This window comes from Pezoporus wallicus, unplaced genomic scaffold (assembly GCF_028554395.1).
Source record: "Pezoporus wallicus isolate ANWC-B61680 ecotype Strahan unplaced genomic scaffold, APGP_CSIRO_Pwel_v1 contig_2025, whole genome shotgun sequence".
Taxonomy (NCBI): domain Eukaryota; kingdom Metazoa; phylum Chordata; class Aves; order Psittaciformes; family Psittacidae; genus Pezoporus; species Pezoporus wallicus.
In genome coordinates this window covers 4,373,803-4,386,397 of record NW_026640253.1, presented here as the reverse complement: position 1 = coordinate 4,386,397, position 12,595 = coordinate 4,373,803, and the positions used below count along the sequence as shown (strand labels likewise).

The window sequence follows — 12,595 nt, the reverse complement described above, 5'->3', positions numbered from 1 at the left end:
GAGTTGCCTGCAGGATGCCCTGCCATGGACAGGCCAATTACCAGCCAAAAGCACATGCAGAGATAGAAATAGTTTCCAAATCCAGAAAGCAAACCTGAAATTGGATCCATATCGACAGGCTCTTAAGATCTCAAATGGCAAGTCTCCTTTGGATCTGATTGCAAGCTCAGGACTATAGTCGACAATCCGCTAAATTCTTACCTCGACCAAATTTGAAATGTGGTCTGACTGAGGGAAAACCTAAGCTTAAATAAATTTACAATTAAAAAAAAAAAAACCACAAAACAAAACCAAACCAAAACCAAACCCCAAGCCAAAAAAAAACTTCTCAGAATAGATATATATTAAACTAGCCTTCTGTGAACGTGACAGAACTGTAACTCACACTCTAGGCCTCTAAAAGTGGGGCTCTCTGACAGCTGAAGCACACGACCTAACAGCAAATGCAAGACGCATCCAAGCTGCCGCCATTAAGCGGCTACGCTACTTGCGCAAGTTTCCCTTCCCTTCTAGACCCTATCGCCAACAACGTGGCGTAATGGCTTTCACGAATACGGATACTGCACTGCGGCGACGGTACAGTTCAACCAAACTTCCTTCCTCCTCTGCCCATTTGGGCGTTAAGGCCACACCCTCTCTCGGTTCTGATTGGCAAGACGGGCGGAGCCCTTAGCGGCGATTGGTGCGTGGTAGAGGAAGGTGGGGTAGGTTGCGTGAACGGTAATAAAGTTAGTGGGGCTGGCTCAGTGCGCTTTAGACGCGGCGGCGAGCCGGCTCTCTATGGAGGTGGTAGAGGGAAGCGTTGTGCTGTTGCTGCTCCTGCTGTGGTGACTCGGAGGCTCGCCCTGTCTCGCGCGCTCCCCCCTTCCCCTCCCCAGCCCCGGTCCCCGGCTCCCTTCCCCTCCCCCCCCTCTCTTGCCTTTTCCCCTGCCCTTGGTAGCCGCCGGGACCCGGGGAAGCTGACAAGGCCTTAGAGAAGGTGAGAAATGCGCGAGTGGAAGAATCATCTGGGGCCGGGAGGGGAAGGGTACTGTTGCAGCTGCCGCTTAAAATGGCGGCTGCCCTAAGCGGCCGCCATTTTCTCGCCGGCTTCTTCTCGCTTTCTTCCGCACAAAATGGCGGCTTGGGTCGATGGGCGCTTGTGCTTGCCCCTGTTGGGTTACCGCGGCTGCTAAGCGAAAATGTAAAGAAGATCGGCAGCCCTCGCTAAATGCGGAGGGGAAGCTGAGTAGAAACGTTTAAGGTTGGAGCCTGTATATTTGCAGCGGCAGAGGTGGGGTCGGGTCGTGGCATGCCAGTTGGAAGCTCTACTTTTCGGGGGATCGGATCAGTTGCCCCATCCTAGTCCCTGGCTGAGGTCTTCGGCGGTACCGGTGCCCGAGCGGTTTGCCCTTGAAGGGGGGTAGCTGAGTAGCTGGCTGCCGTTTTAAGACCTTTCAGAGTAGGTGTTGGGGGAAGAGGGGACTGCGGAGGAGCAAGTTTGTATGCAAGAGCCGGTGGTGAAAGAATATATATATATTTATATATTTACTTTTTATTTACTTGTGTTTGTGTTTCTCGTTGGTGGGAAAGCAGACTACTGGAGAAGCCGTGTCTGCCGGCAGCAGCCTCGCCCATGTTTCCTGTTCAGACTTAGGCGGCGAGTAACGTAAAGGCGCTGCTTGAGCGGGGGTGGTGATGCGGGGGGGGCGATACCGGCTGCTGCCTTCCCCTCCTTTTTCCGGGCTGACCGAGGCGGGTGCTGCCAGTGGCGGGCGCCGTTTGCCGCCGGCGGCGGATGAGCTGAGCGCGCTCCCCTCCTTCGCGGAGAACAAAGAGCCGGCTGGGCTCCTGACGGCGCCTGAGCCGGGGAACGGGCGGCGCCTGGTGGGGGAAGGGGGGGGGCGGCTCGGTGCGCCCGGAGCCGCCAGTTCCATGCGGCAGCGAGGCGACTGCCTCCTGCGGGGGGCGCTCTTCCCGCTCCCGCAGCCCTTTTGTTCGGTGGCCGCCATGTTGAGAGCCGTCCCTCGTGCTCGCTCGGGCGGTTTCTCCGGCAGGTTTTTCGAGGAGATGACTCTGTGCTCGGTGTATAGTGTGTCGGAGCAGATCTGGGATGGAGGCTGAAAATGCTTGTGGGATTTTTTTATATGATTCTCGGGAGTTTCTATCCCCGTGACTCGCTTTCTGCAGCGTGACCAGGGCAGTGAAAGTTTGATGCCTGCTGCTGTCTTGCAAGCTGAAATCTGACGTGGGGAGGGGAAATATTTTTTTCATTATTTAGTGACATAATCGGCCATTTGGACTTGGATGTAGAATGCATCGCTCTTGCTATATATAGTGTGTATTTTGTGGTCTGGAACTTCTCACTTTGAAAATTGACTACTTCGTGATGCCACAGTTAGTCAGTTTGTAAAGCATGGCAATAAAGGATTTATTTAATTGTACTAGCAAGGGGAAAAAAAAAACACCCCACTTTAGTTCTTTTCTGCAAGTGCCTTTGGGGGGTTGACAGGGTGAATTCGAGGCGCTTACTTTCTCAGTCTGAGTCCATTAGCTCTGCTCCCTCACCCTCTTTGGTGAACATGGCTGTAATGATGAAACTGGCCTTTCTGTGAATATCGCAAGTACCGCACAAGCAAGAGCTTTGTGCGTTTTGTGAAGCTTAGTGCTTTGAGGGCTCTCCTTCTCTAAGTTTGTATTTTTATTGTAAGGTCAATATTATGGATGGTGGTAAAACAGCTATAATATAAACGCTTGATTTGTCTTTCTAGGTTTTGTTTTTCCCCACCCCGTCAATTTAATTTTATTCTTTTGAAGTTTCTTCGTTGTCAAGCCGCCAAAGTGGAGAGTGCGATTGCAGAAGGGGGTGCTTCTCGTTTCAGGTACTAGTGCATTTTTGTTCTGTTTGAGGACACTTGGTAGTGGGCACTGTTACTTGGGGAGAATTTAAGTTTATCTTAGGTTTATACTGAAAGTGACATGTAATTGAAAACTTTGGTAATATGAACTCATGCAAGATTTCATGGTGGTTTTTAACAGTGCTTCTTCAGGCGGAGGAGGTGGTAGGGGTGCACCTCAGCACTATCCCAAGACTGCCAGCAACAGGTATATCATCTTGCTTTTTGATTTGGCATGATTTTAAAAGCAGAGACTGCTTGATGGTGAATGCTGAGTTGAAAATTAAGTCTTTTCAGAGTTCTACGAGGAATATCTAAGGACTTCATGGCGTCTTAATGTTCTGTAGTCTGTGGCAGGATAACATCTGTTGAAAGTGTGTGTCATGAGTGATACCAGGTGCTGAGGCTTTTCCATGCATTTCACTTTAGAGGGTTTTCTGTGGTTTATTATTGTTGTTGAGGCAATACTATGCAGCAGATGTTGCAGTATTTGTAAGTGCATGCTCTTAACAAAGCTAGTAATGGAATTAGAGTAAAGCAATACTGAAAGACTAGAAAGCCAGTTCTTCAAATTGTTTTTGTTTGACAATCATATTAAAAATTTCACAGCGAGTTCCTGGGGAAAACCCCAGGGCAAAACGCTCAGAAATGGATTCCTTCACGAAGCACTAGACGAGATGACGACTCCGCAAATGACAAAGAACGACATGATGCAATCTTCAGGAAAGTAAGAGGGTAAGTTCCCTAAGATTATTGTTCTAACTCTTTTCCTTAGCAGCATACATCTAATAAATTGGCTGGTTAAAGGAAGACGTTCGAGTCATGAGTTCTGGGGTGGGTGGGGGGTGAGTATGTGGTCTTCTTTGGAAAGAAGAAGGCAGAATTTAATAGGCCACCCAGCAGCAAACACGTGTGAAGTAAATATTGAGAGGATTAGTCTTTTTAGTAATACTTTACACTATAAAGATATCACATCTAAAAAAAAGGGGGGGGGGGGAACTGCACTACAATTTCTTACATAGACTGAAGAAATAAAACTAAGCTTCAGTCTAGTGTTATTTGTAGCATGCTGATAATATCTGTAATGTAAATTTTTTTGTTTGCTCCTCTTTAGCATACTAAATAAGCTTACTCCTGAAAAGTTTGACAAGCTATGCCTTGAGCTCCTCAATGTGGGTGTAGAATCTAAGCTCATCCTAAAAGGGGTCATACTGCTGGTAAGATGGTTGCATTTCTTTTAACTGCACTTTCGTTGCATGTTAAAAAATGGAGATTGGCTAGTCTTGAGATACGGAAGTAATATTGCTAATGTTAATAACCTGAGTATACAAGAGAATCGCACCTGCTTTTTGTGTAAAAAGGATATGCTTCGAGGAGGTGGACTTAATGCTTAACTTACTGTTACAGCAGTCTCAAGAGTCACCGAACATGATTGGATGGGGTTTTTTGTTGTTGTTGTTCATTTGTTTTGCTGGGGTTGGGGGTGGGGTGGTGGGGGTGGTGGATTGGTGTGGGGATTTTTTGGGGGTTCATCTGAGGTGCTAGCTAGCATTCTTAATTCCCTGCTTCCCCCCTCCTCCATTCCTCTTTCCCTGCTGAAGCCAAATGGTCTTTGAATAGCTACCACAGTTGATCTCTTGGTAGTCTGTCATGTTACTGTGTTTAAACTCAGATTGGGAAAAACTTTGTTCCTGATGATAACTTTAAATTTGTGCCATTTGTTGGCTGAGCATTATAGAAGCTCGTGGTGTGGCTTTTATCTTTTGCTTCAGCATTAAGAGTAGTGTTAAAGCAGAGTCCATTATTTCTGTGTGTTTGAAATAGCAAAATCAGATGTTCTAGATCATGCAGAGTGGTAATATTCCATTGTGTGTCTTGCAGCTCACTTAGCTAATGTTAATTTGCATCCTGCTACATCTGCCTACATGCTACCTTACTTATATTTATTTAGATCGTAGACAAAGCCCTTGAAGAGCCTAAGTATAGTTCACTGTATGCTCAACTATGTCTGCGACTGGCAGAAGATGCACCCAACTTTGATGGCCCATCAGCAGAGAGTCATCCAGGACAGAAGCAAAGCACAGTGAGTTCACCTTTCAATCTGGAATGATAAATCTTGCTAGTATGTGTGGTTGCAGTGATTAACTTAATTGCTTTCTTTGTTCTCTCTTTTTAGACATTCAGACGCCTCCTAATATCTAAACTTCAAGATGAATTTGAAAACCGAACCAGAAATGTTGATAGTAAGTTTTAAAACCATTCTAATACAGAATTAATTGATCTTGTCTTTCCACAGCTGCGTTAAACAGGCTTGTTTGTTTTCCAGTCTATGATAAGCATGATGGTCCCCTCCTCCCTGAGGAGGAGGAACAGAGAGCCATTGCCAAGATTAAGATGCTGGGGAACATCAAATTCATTGGAGAACTTGGCAAGCTTGATCTTATTCATGAATCTATCCTTCATAAGTGCATCAAAACAGTGAGTATTCAGATCAAGCAAAAAAAGAAATGTAATGTCTATGTTGCTTTGGGAGTTTTGGAGCATAAAACACTGCAAAAATATTTTCTATCAGTTGTCTACTCCCTGCTGTTTGAAGTAGTCTGGTGGTGTGAATAGAAGGTAAAGTAGTCTTTGTTCAGTCATGGGAATTGTCTCCAGGGAAAGATGTAGCTTGCTCTGTACAGAAGCACTGCAGCCACTTAAAAGCATAAGCACTTAAAAGTACTTCAGTATCAGTTCTTGAAAATTGGTTTTCAAGTCCATTTAATGTCAAAACAAGACATTTTTTTGCCAGTGTTTGTATAGAAATTTGTCAATCATCATAAATTCTCATTTATAATACAGTGAAATACCCAATTCCCCTTTAATGTTTCAGCTTTTGGAAAAGAAGAAGAGAGTCCAACTCAAAGATATGGGGGAGGATTTGGAGTGCCTCTGTCAGATAATGAGGACAGTGGGACCTAGATTAGACCATGCAAAAGCCAAGGTATGTGTATATCCACTGCAGTCAGTCATTTAACCAGTTAAATTCTGTGGCAAAGACTTGCAATTGTCTGAACTTTATTCAATGTTTTAAGTGTAAACCGAGCTCTGAATTCCAGAGAACAGGAGTGCCAAGTACTGCTCCTGCATCAAATCTCTTGATTGCAAAAAGAGCTGATCTTTGAAATGGTTTTAAATGTCTTTCCAAAATGCAGTTAGGTTCATTTGGAAGTAATGAAAGTGAGAATGTTGTCCTCTAAATATTGACTGAAGAGATTTGCTGAGGAGCTCTTAATCTGAGTTCCTGAGCGCAGTTTGTTATATTTTATGTTGGATGTCTTGAATGTGGTCACATTTCCTGAAAATAATCAAGACATTGATAGAATTAGTCCTCACTTGTAGCCTCATTTCTGTTCCTCCAGTCCTTAATGGATCAGTACTTTGCCCGTATGCGCTCCTTGATGTCAAGTAAGGAATTGCCAGCAAGGATTCGTTTCCTGCTGCAGGTAGGATGATAATACAGTTTACTATTTCCTATTTTTATTCTTTCTGCAATGTTGTCTTGACTATTTTTCTAATAACTCATTATGTTCCAAGGATACTGTGGAGTTGAGAGAACACAACTGGGTTCCTCGCAAAGCTTTTCTTGACAATGGACCAAAGACTATCAATCAAATCCGTCAAGATGCAGTAAAAGTAAGTGTTTGCATATAAAGTCCTTGTGCTCAGCTTTTGCTCAAGTTAAAGGTGAATCCTTATGCTGCTTACTCCATGTCACAAAACTTAAGCTGTGCACTTAGTAGTGGCTCTCACAGCAGAGTGTAACAATAAAATCAAATGGACTTCCATAGTTCAGAGTTAAAGTTCGACTTTCTGTGAGGGACCATTACTCCAAACTGACCAAAACGGTAATTCCTGTTTTAAAGGATCTGGGAGTTTTTATTCCTGCTCCTATGTCTCAAGGGATGAGAGGCGACTTCTTTCTGGAGGGACCCTTTATGCCACCCAGGATGAAACTTGACAGGGACCCACTCGGAGGGCTTGCTGATATGTTTGGACAAATGCCAGGTACACTCAAACTGCAAGGCTGCTTGGGATGACTCTGGGTGTGCTGCACTTAACAAGCCCTAAAATTGTCTTTTCTCTCCATAATACAGGTAGCGGAATTGGTACTGGTCCAGGGGTTATTCAGGATAGATTTTCACCCACCATGGGACGCCATCGTTCCAACCAACTTTTCAATGGCCATGGGGGTCACCTCATGCCTTCTGTTCAATCCCAGTTTGGAGATCTAGGCAAATCTTTTCTGAAAAATCAGGTAAGGAGGATGTTGTTCACAGGATGACTTCAGCTTGTTTAGAAGCTCTTCTGCAGATGCGTGTGCTATGGATTATAGTTTGCTTATGTTGGGAGACTTCCTCAGAATTTAAGAACTGATGCTCAGCTGATACGAAAATTCTAAACCACTTTTTAGAATTGTGCAAGAGATTGAAGGAATACACTTTTTTTTTTTTTATTGCAAGAAAAGGTGCATGTGGCTTTGGTGGGTCAGAAAGGTGTGTTTTAAATAAGATAGCCCTGTTTTTAGGGATAGATGCTACTCTCCCACCACCCCTGCTCCTTCTTTCTCCCTTCCTGGCAAGTAGAATCTTTGTGCCTCTGGTCCCTCTGGTACTACTTACCATATGATGTACGCCACTCCATCATCTGCACTTCTTTCTCTATATCTCCCTTTCTGAAATAGGGGCAAAGCCAGCTCTACCATAACCAGAATCAGGGACTCTTATCCCAGCAACAAGGACAGTCGAAGGATATGCCACCTCGGTTTTCTAAGAAAGGACAGCTTAATGCAGATGAGGTACATGACATGACTACATTACTTAAAGATTATTTTCAATATTGCCCAATGATTATAGCAAGACGCGTTATTATGAGGACTAATGCTGGAACTCTTTCTCCTCCTCTTCCTCCTCCTTTGTCCCTTTCTCTTTCACCTTACCCCTCATTTTCCTTGGGGTATCCAGCGTCCTATGAGCAAGACTGAGATATGAGGGCAATTTCTTGGGGTGTCCCTTCCCCCACACTTCCCCAAGAATACTACTCTGACATCAGTTCCCATGCATCATACTGAGAGCAACACATAATTAAAACTTCACAAAATCCTGAACTTCATAAATCCTGAAATGCTGGACCAGGCTAAATTTTTTTTTTTGTCTTCTGTTCTTTTGGTTAATAGGCAAAATTCCAAATGCATAGTAAACTGCATTGTTGTTTTAAGTGTTAACTAGACGCATATCCTGATTTCTGAGCAATTGGTAGAGTTTTTATCTTTGCTGTAAAGTACATCAGCAGATCTGTTAAGTGTGTTTTTTGGGTGTCTAACATACTGCATCTAAAAGGGAGCAATTCCAGGTACACCAGTGGACCTAAATACTAGTAACTTCCACCAAGCACACAAATCAAGTTGTGCTTTTGGGGGAAGTGAGTACATGTGGCTTAATCTATATCCAAGTGTTAACATTGTAGAAATGGAAAAGTCATGCTTCAGTGTGATCAGTTGGTACTTTGTCCATGGTTGTGTATTCTTAGTCAGAATAATTGAAACAGTTTGAGGTTTTCTCTGACTTGTCTGTTTACAGATTAGCCTGAGACCTGCTCAGTCTTTTTTAATGAATAAAAGCCAAGTGCCAAAGCTTCAGCCCCAGATAACTATGATTCCTCCCAGTGCTCAACCACCACGCACTCAGACACCACCTTTGGGACAGGTAAACATAAAAATTACTTAGTATTGGTGGCTGTATTTAATTGCTTCAGACATTTAAAGCTTAGTGTTCTTAAACTTTATATAAATATAGGTAGATGTACTGGAAAGAAACAAGTTCTGGTATCTTTTTCAGCCTCCTCAACTTGGTCTTAAAACAAATCCCCCACTTATACAAGAAAAGCCTGCAAAGACCACCAAGAAACCACCTCCTTCTAAAGAAGAGCTACTTAAACAAACTGTAAGTTAAGTAGGTAGTGGTGCTTCTTGAAGCATTGTATACATATGCCTTTAAAAATGAAGGTTTAACTGTGCTCTTTTTCTAGGAAGCTGTTGTGACTGAGTATTTGAACAATGGAAATGCTAATGATGCTGTCAATACTGTAAGAGAAATGAGGGCTCCAAAGCACTTCATTCCTGAGATGTTGAGCAAAGTAATCATTCAGTCCCTAGATAGATCAGATGAAGACAAAGAGAAAGCAAGTACACTGATCAGCTTGCTCAAGCAGGAGGGAATAGCCACAAGTGACAACTTCATGCAGGTAATGTGGTTTTGTAGGCTCACAGTCCTTGCGTTTGGCTGTTCGTGGCGCTTAGCTTGCGTAAAAGCAGCATGCAAATCCTTTAAAGTTCTGAGAGGTGACATAATGTATAAACCTATGAGGGGCATAAGAAATGATGAAGGAATGTAGGTACAGGACTTCAGGAACTGGGAAGGGGGACTACTTGGCAAGTCACTCAGTGCAGAAGAGAAGCATGAAACTCCTGTGTAGTAAGAGTATTACTGTGCACAAGGACAGAATTACCTCAGAATTTCAGTGTGTGTGTACTGTTTCTTAGGCATTCCTGAACGTATTGGACCAGTGTCCCAAACTGGAGGTGGACATCCCATTGGTGAAATCCTACTTAGCACAGTTTGCAGCCCGTGCCATTATTTCAGAACTGGTGAGCATTTCCGAACTGGCTCAACCACTGGAAAGTGGCACCCATTTCCCTCTCTTTCTGCTTTGCCTTCAGCAGTTAGCTAAGTTACAAGATCGTGAATGGCTAACAGAATTGTTCCAACAAAGCAAAGTGAATATGCAGAAAATGTTACCAGGTAAGAGTTACCACATGGCTCTTCTGACACCTCATAGTCATGAGTATGCTGGATGGTTTTTCACTAGCTTTTTACACCAGAGTGAAATAGTATACAAAGTGAAATAACTTTGATAATCAGTATGATGTATGTACTCAGTCTCAGTATATATACTCGTACAACTCAGTATAATGATAGTGTCATAATTATTAGGAGTGGTGTTTCTTAATAGGTTGTTAAACCCATGACCCATTGAGTATATCTTTTCATTAGCGCTTGACCTAAGTGTGTCTGTCTTGTTTACTTGTCAGAAATTGACCAGAACAAGGACCGCATGCTGGAGATCTTAGAAGGGAAGGGGCTTAGTTTCTTGTTCCCGCTTCTGAAACTGGAGAAGGAACTGCTAAAGCAAATAAAATCGGATCCATCCCCTCAAGCTATCTATAAGTGGATTAAAGATAACATTTCACCCAAACTTCATGTAGATAAGGGATTTGTGAATATATTGATGACCAGGTGAGATGGTGTCTTGATGTACTTAAGTAAATCACTTGGGTCTCTAAAGGCTGACATGTAGCTCTGCGGAAAAGCATTTAGTACACAGGAAAGTAAACGGGTCTGAGTGAACCTCCCCTGTATTGAGCAGCTGTTGTATTTGATATGTAAAGCAAGTCTCCAGGCCTGCATCAGTGGGAAGTGTTCTGGCCTTTCTTTAGGAAGGAAAAGTCTAGACTTGCATTTGTTTCCAAAATTCTAGAGCCATAAGGGAAGCAAAGCTAGGATTTTCATGGCGTAGTCAAACCACAGTGCTATTCCACTGTTCATGCACCTAACTGCTGATACAAGCAGGAGGGTATTTTTAGTAATAGACTAAATTTGAGAGTACTTGCTGGTTTAGAACATTGTCTAGATGTTACATCTTGGTTTACAGAACTTCTTTTTGTCCAGTTTCTTGCAGTATATTTCTAGTGAAGTAAACCCACCTAGTGACGAATCGGATTCTTCATCTGCTCCATCTAAAGAGCAGCTAGAGCAGGAAAAACAGCTGCTTCTTTCCTTCAAGCCGGTAATGCAGAAGTTCCTCCATGACCATGTTGATCTGCAAGTGAGTGCTTTGTATGCACTCCAGGTGCACTGCTACAACAATAACTTTCCAAAAGGTATGTGCATCAGATCTTGCTAAGATTCAGTGTGTGTCTGCTTGCTTGTGTCTGTATGGCTTTCTGGCTTGTTGCTACGTTTCTTGGAGTTGGTTAAGCTGTTCAGAAGGTTTCAAAGCTAACAGAGTTCAAATTCACTTCCACAGGCATGTTGTTGCGCTTCTTCGTTCATTTCTATGACATGGAGATCATTGAAGAAGAAGCCTTCTTGGCATGGAAAGAAGATATTACTCAGGAGTTTCCAGGGAAAGGCAAAGCTTTATTCCAGGTAAATTTGCTAATGTTGAAATAGAGATTTGTCTTCTGTACACTGTCAAAGTATTTAAGACTTGTTAATGCATAGAAACTTCATGGACTCCCCTACTAAGAAGGAGTGACAAAAGATGAACTTCCTTTTTTTTTTTTTTTATTTTACCAGAGGCCTGCATTTAGAGCAAATTGGCTGAAAGATTTTTTAAAGTCATTTGAGGGTGGGAAGCAGTGTTTCACCAGTGTGTACATAGTGGGGAATTAATTACTGTTCCCTTAAACCAATTCTTTGTAGGTAAACCAATGGTTAACCTGGTTGGAAACTGCTGAAGAAGAAGAATCTGAAGAAGAAGCTGACTAAAGAACCAGCCAAAGCCTTAAATTGTGCAAACATACTGTTGCTATGATGTAACTGCATTTGACCTAACCACTGCGAAAATTCATTCCGCTGTAATGTTTCACAATATTTAAAGCAGAAGTATGTCAGTAGGATATTTTCTGCAAAAGGTTTTTGTAGTATGTCTTAATAGTCTACAATAAAAATATTTTAGAGTATCTTTAATGTTTAGGTAACACAGTGTATTAGCAGCATGCAATAATTACATCATAAGTTCTCGAGCAGAAGCAGTCTGTTGCAAGGGTCTTCTTTGCTGCCAGTTATCATAGGCTGTTTTTAAGTTAGAAAACTGAATAGCAACACTGAATACTGTAGAAATGCACTTTGCTCAGTGTAATACTTGAGTTGTTGCAATATTTGATTATCCATTTGGTTGTTACAGAGAATCCTTAACTGTAATCGATGGTTGTTGCCGTAATAGTATATTGCCTGTATTTCTACCTCTAGTAATGGGCTTTATGTGCTAGGTTTTAATATCCTTGAGCCTGGGCAAGTGCACAAGTCTTCTAAATCCTTTTACTTGCACAGAACCAATCAGCTGAAAAGGTGGTTTAATGCCCTTTGGAAGAGGTTTTTGTGGGTGTGAAACATGACATGGTGAGAAATTTGAATTGGCCCCTCTATAGTACTGAAATTAAATCTACTTAATTTATCAAGACATGTTCATGCCCTGGTTTTATATACTTATATCTATCAATAAACATTGTGATACTTGACCTGTTTCTGAATGTCTCCCAGTAGAAAACCCTTGAATGGCAACCAGATTACTTATGGAGGGACACAACAGTGGGAGTCAGCTTAGACTGGGACTATCTTAAGATTCTTTCTGTAACAGTTTTCTGAACATGCAAATGAATTTAAGTAAGGTCACAGACAAGTTTAGACACTACAGATTTGTTGTGAAGGGAAGAAAATTTTAAGAACTTCTGCAGAACTGGTAGGACTTTGCCTTGTGGTCCAGTGTATGCTTTATCAGTGAGTATGTGCTTTTTAACTTCCTAATGCTTTGAACTTTCCCCGGGGCAGACGCATGTTTTTTAATCAAGTGGCATTGACTATTAGCTGTTTCTCAAATTGGCAAAAAAAACGCAG

At 42.6% G+C, this 12,595-nt stretch overlaps 1 protein-coding gene and 1 non-coding gene across 2 annotated transcripts; both read left to right on the top strand.

Annotated features, from left to right (window-relative positions):
- Positions 1-940: 940 nt before the first annotated feature.
- EIF4G2 (eukaryotic translation initiation factor 4 gamma 2) lies at positions 941-12,219 on the top strand (the record flags this gene model as incomplete). The annotated part of the gene is made up of 22 exons (XM_057418219.1): positions 941-979; positions 2,797-2,861; positions 3,019-3,084; positions 3,486-3,611; positions 3,991-4,093; positions 4,828-4,959; positions 5,053-5,119; positions 5,203-5,354; positions 5,752-5,862; positions 6,281-6,364; positions 6,456-6,554; positions 6,785-6,926; positions 7,016-7,176; positions 7,603-7,716; positions 8,498-8,623; positions 8,756-8,860; positions 8,946-9,161; positions 9,460-9,718; positions 10,009-10,213; positions 10,646-10,857; positions 11,004-11,125; positions 11,402-12,219. Coding segments are annotated over 22 exons (2,772 nt in total), but the record flags the coding sequence as incomplete, so codon positions are not given.
- On the top strand, positions 7,758-7,915 carry LOC130604060 (small nucleolar RNA SNORD97). Its single transcript, XR_008973363.1, has one exon. It is a non-coding gene; the product is annotated as a small nucleolar RNA SNORD97 (small nucleolar RNA).
- Positions 12,220-12,595: the final 376 nt, after the last annotated feature.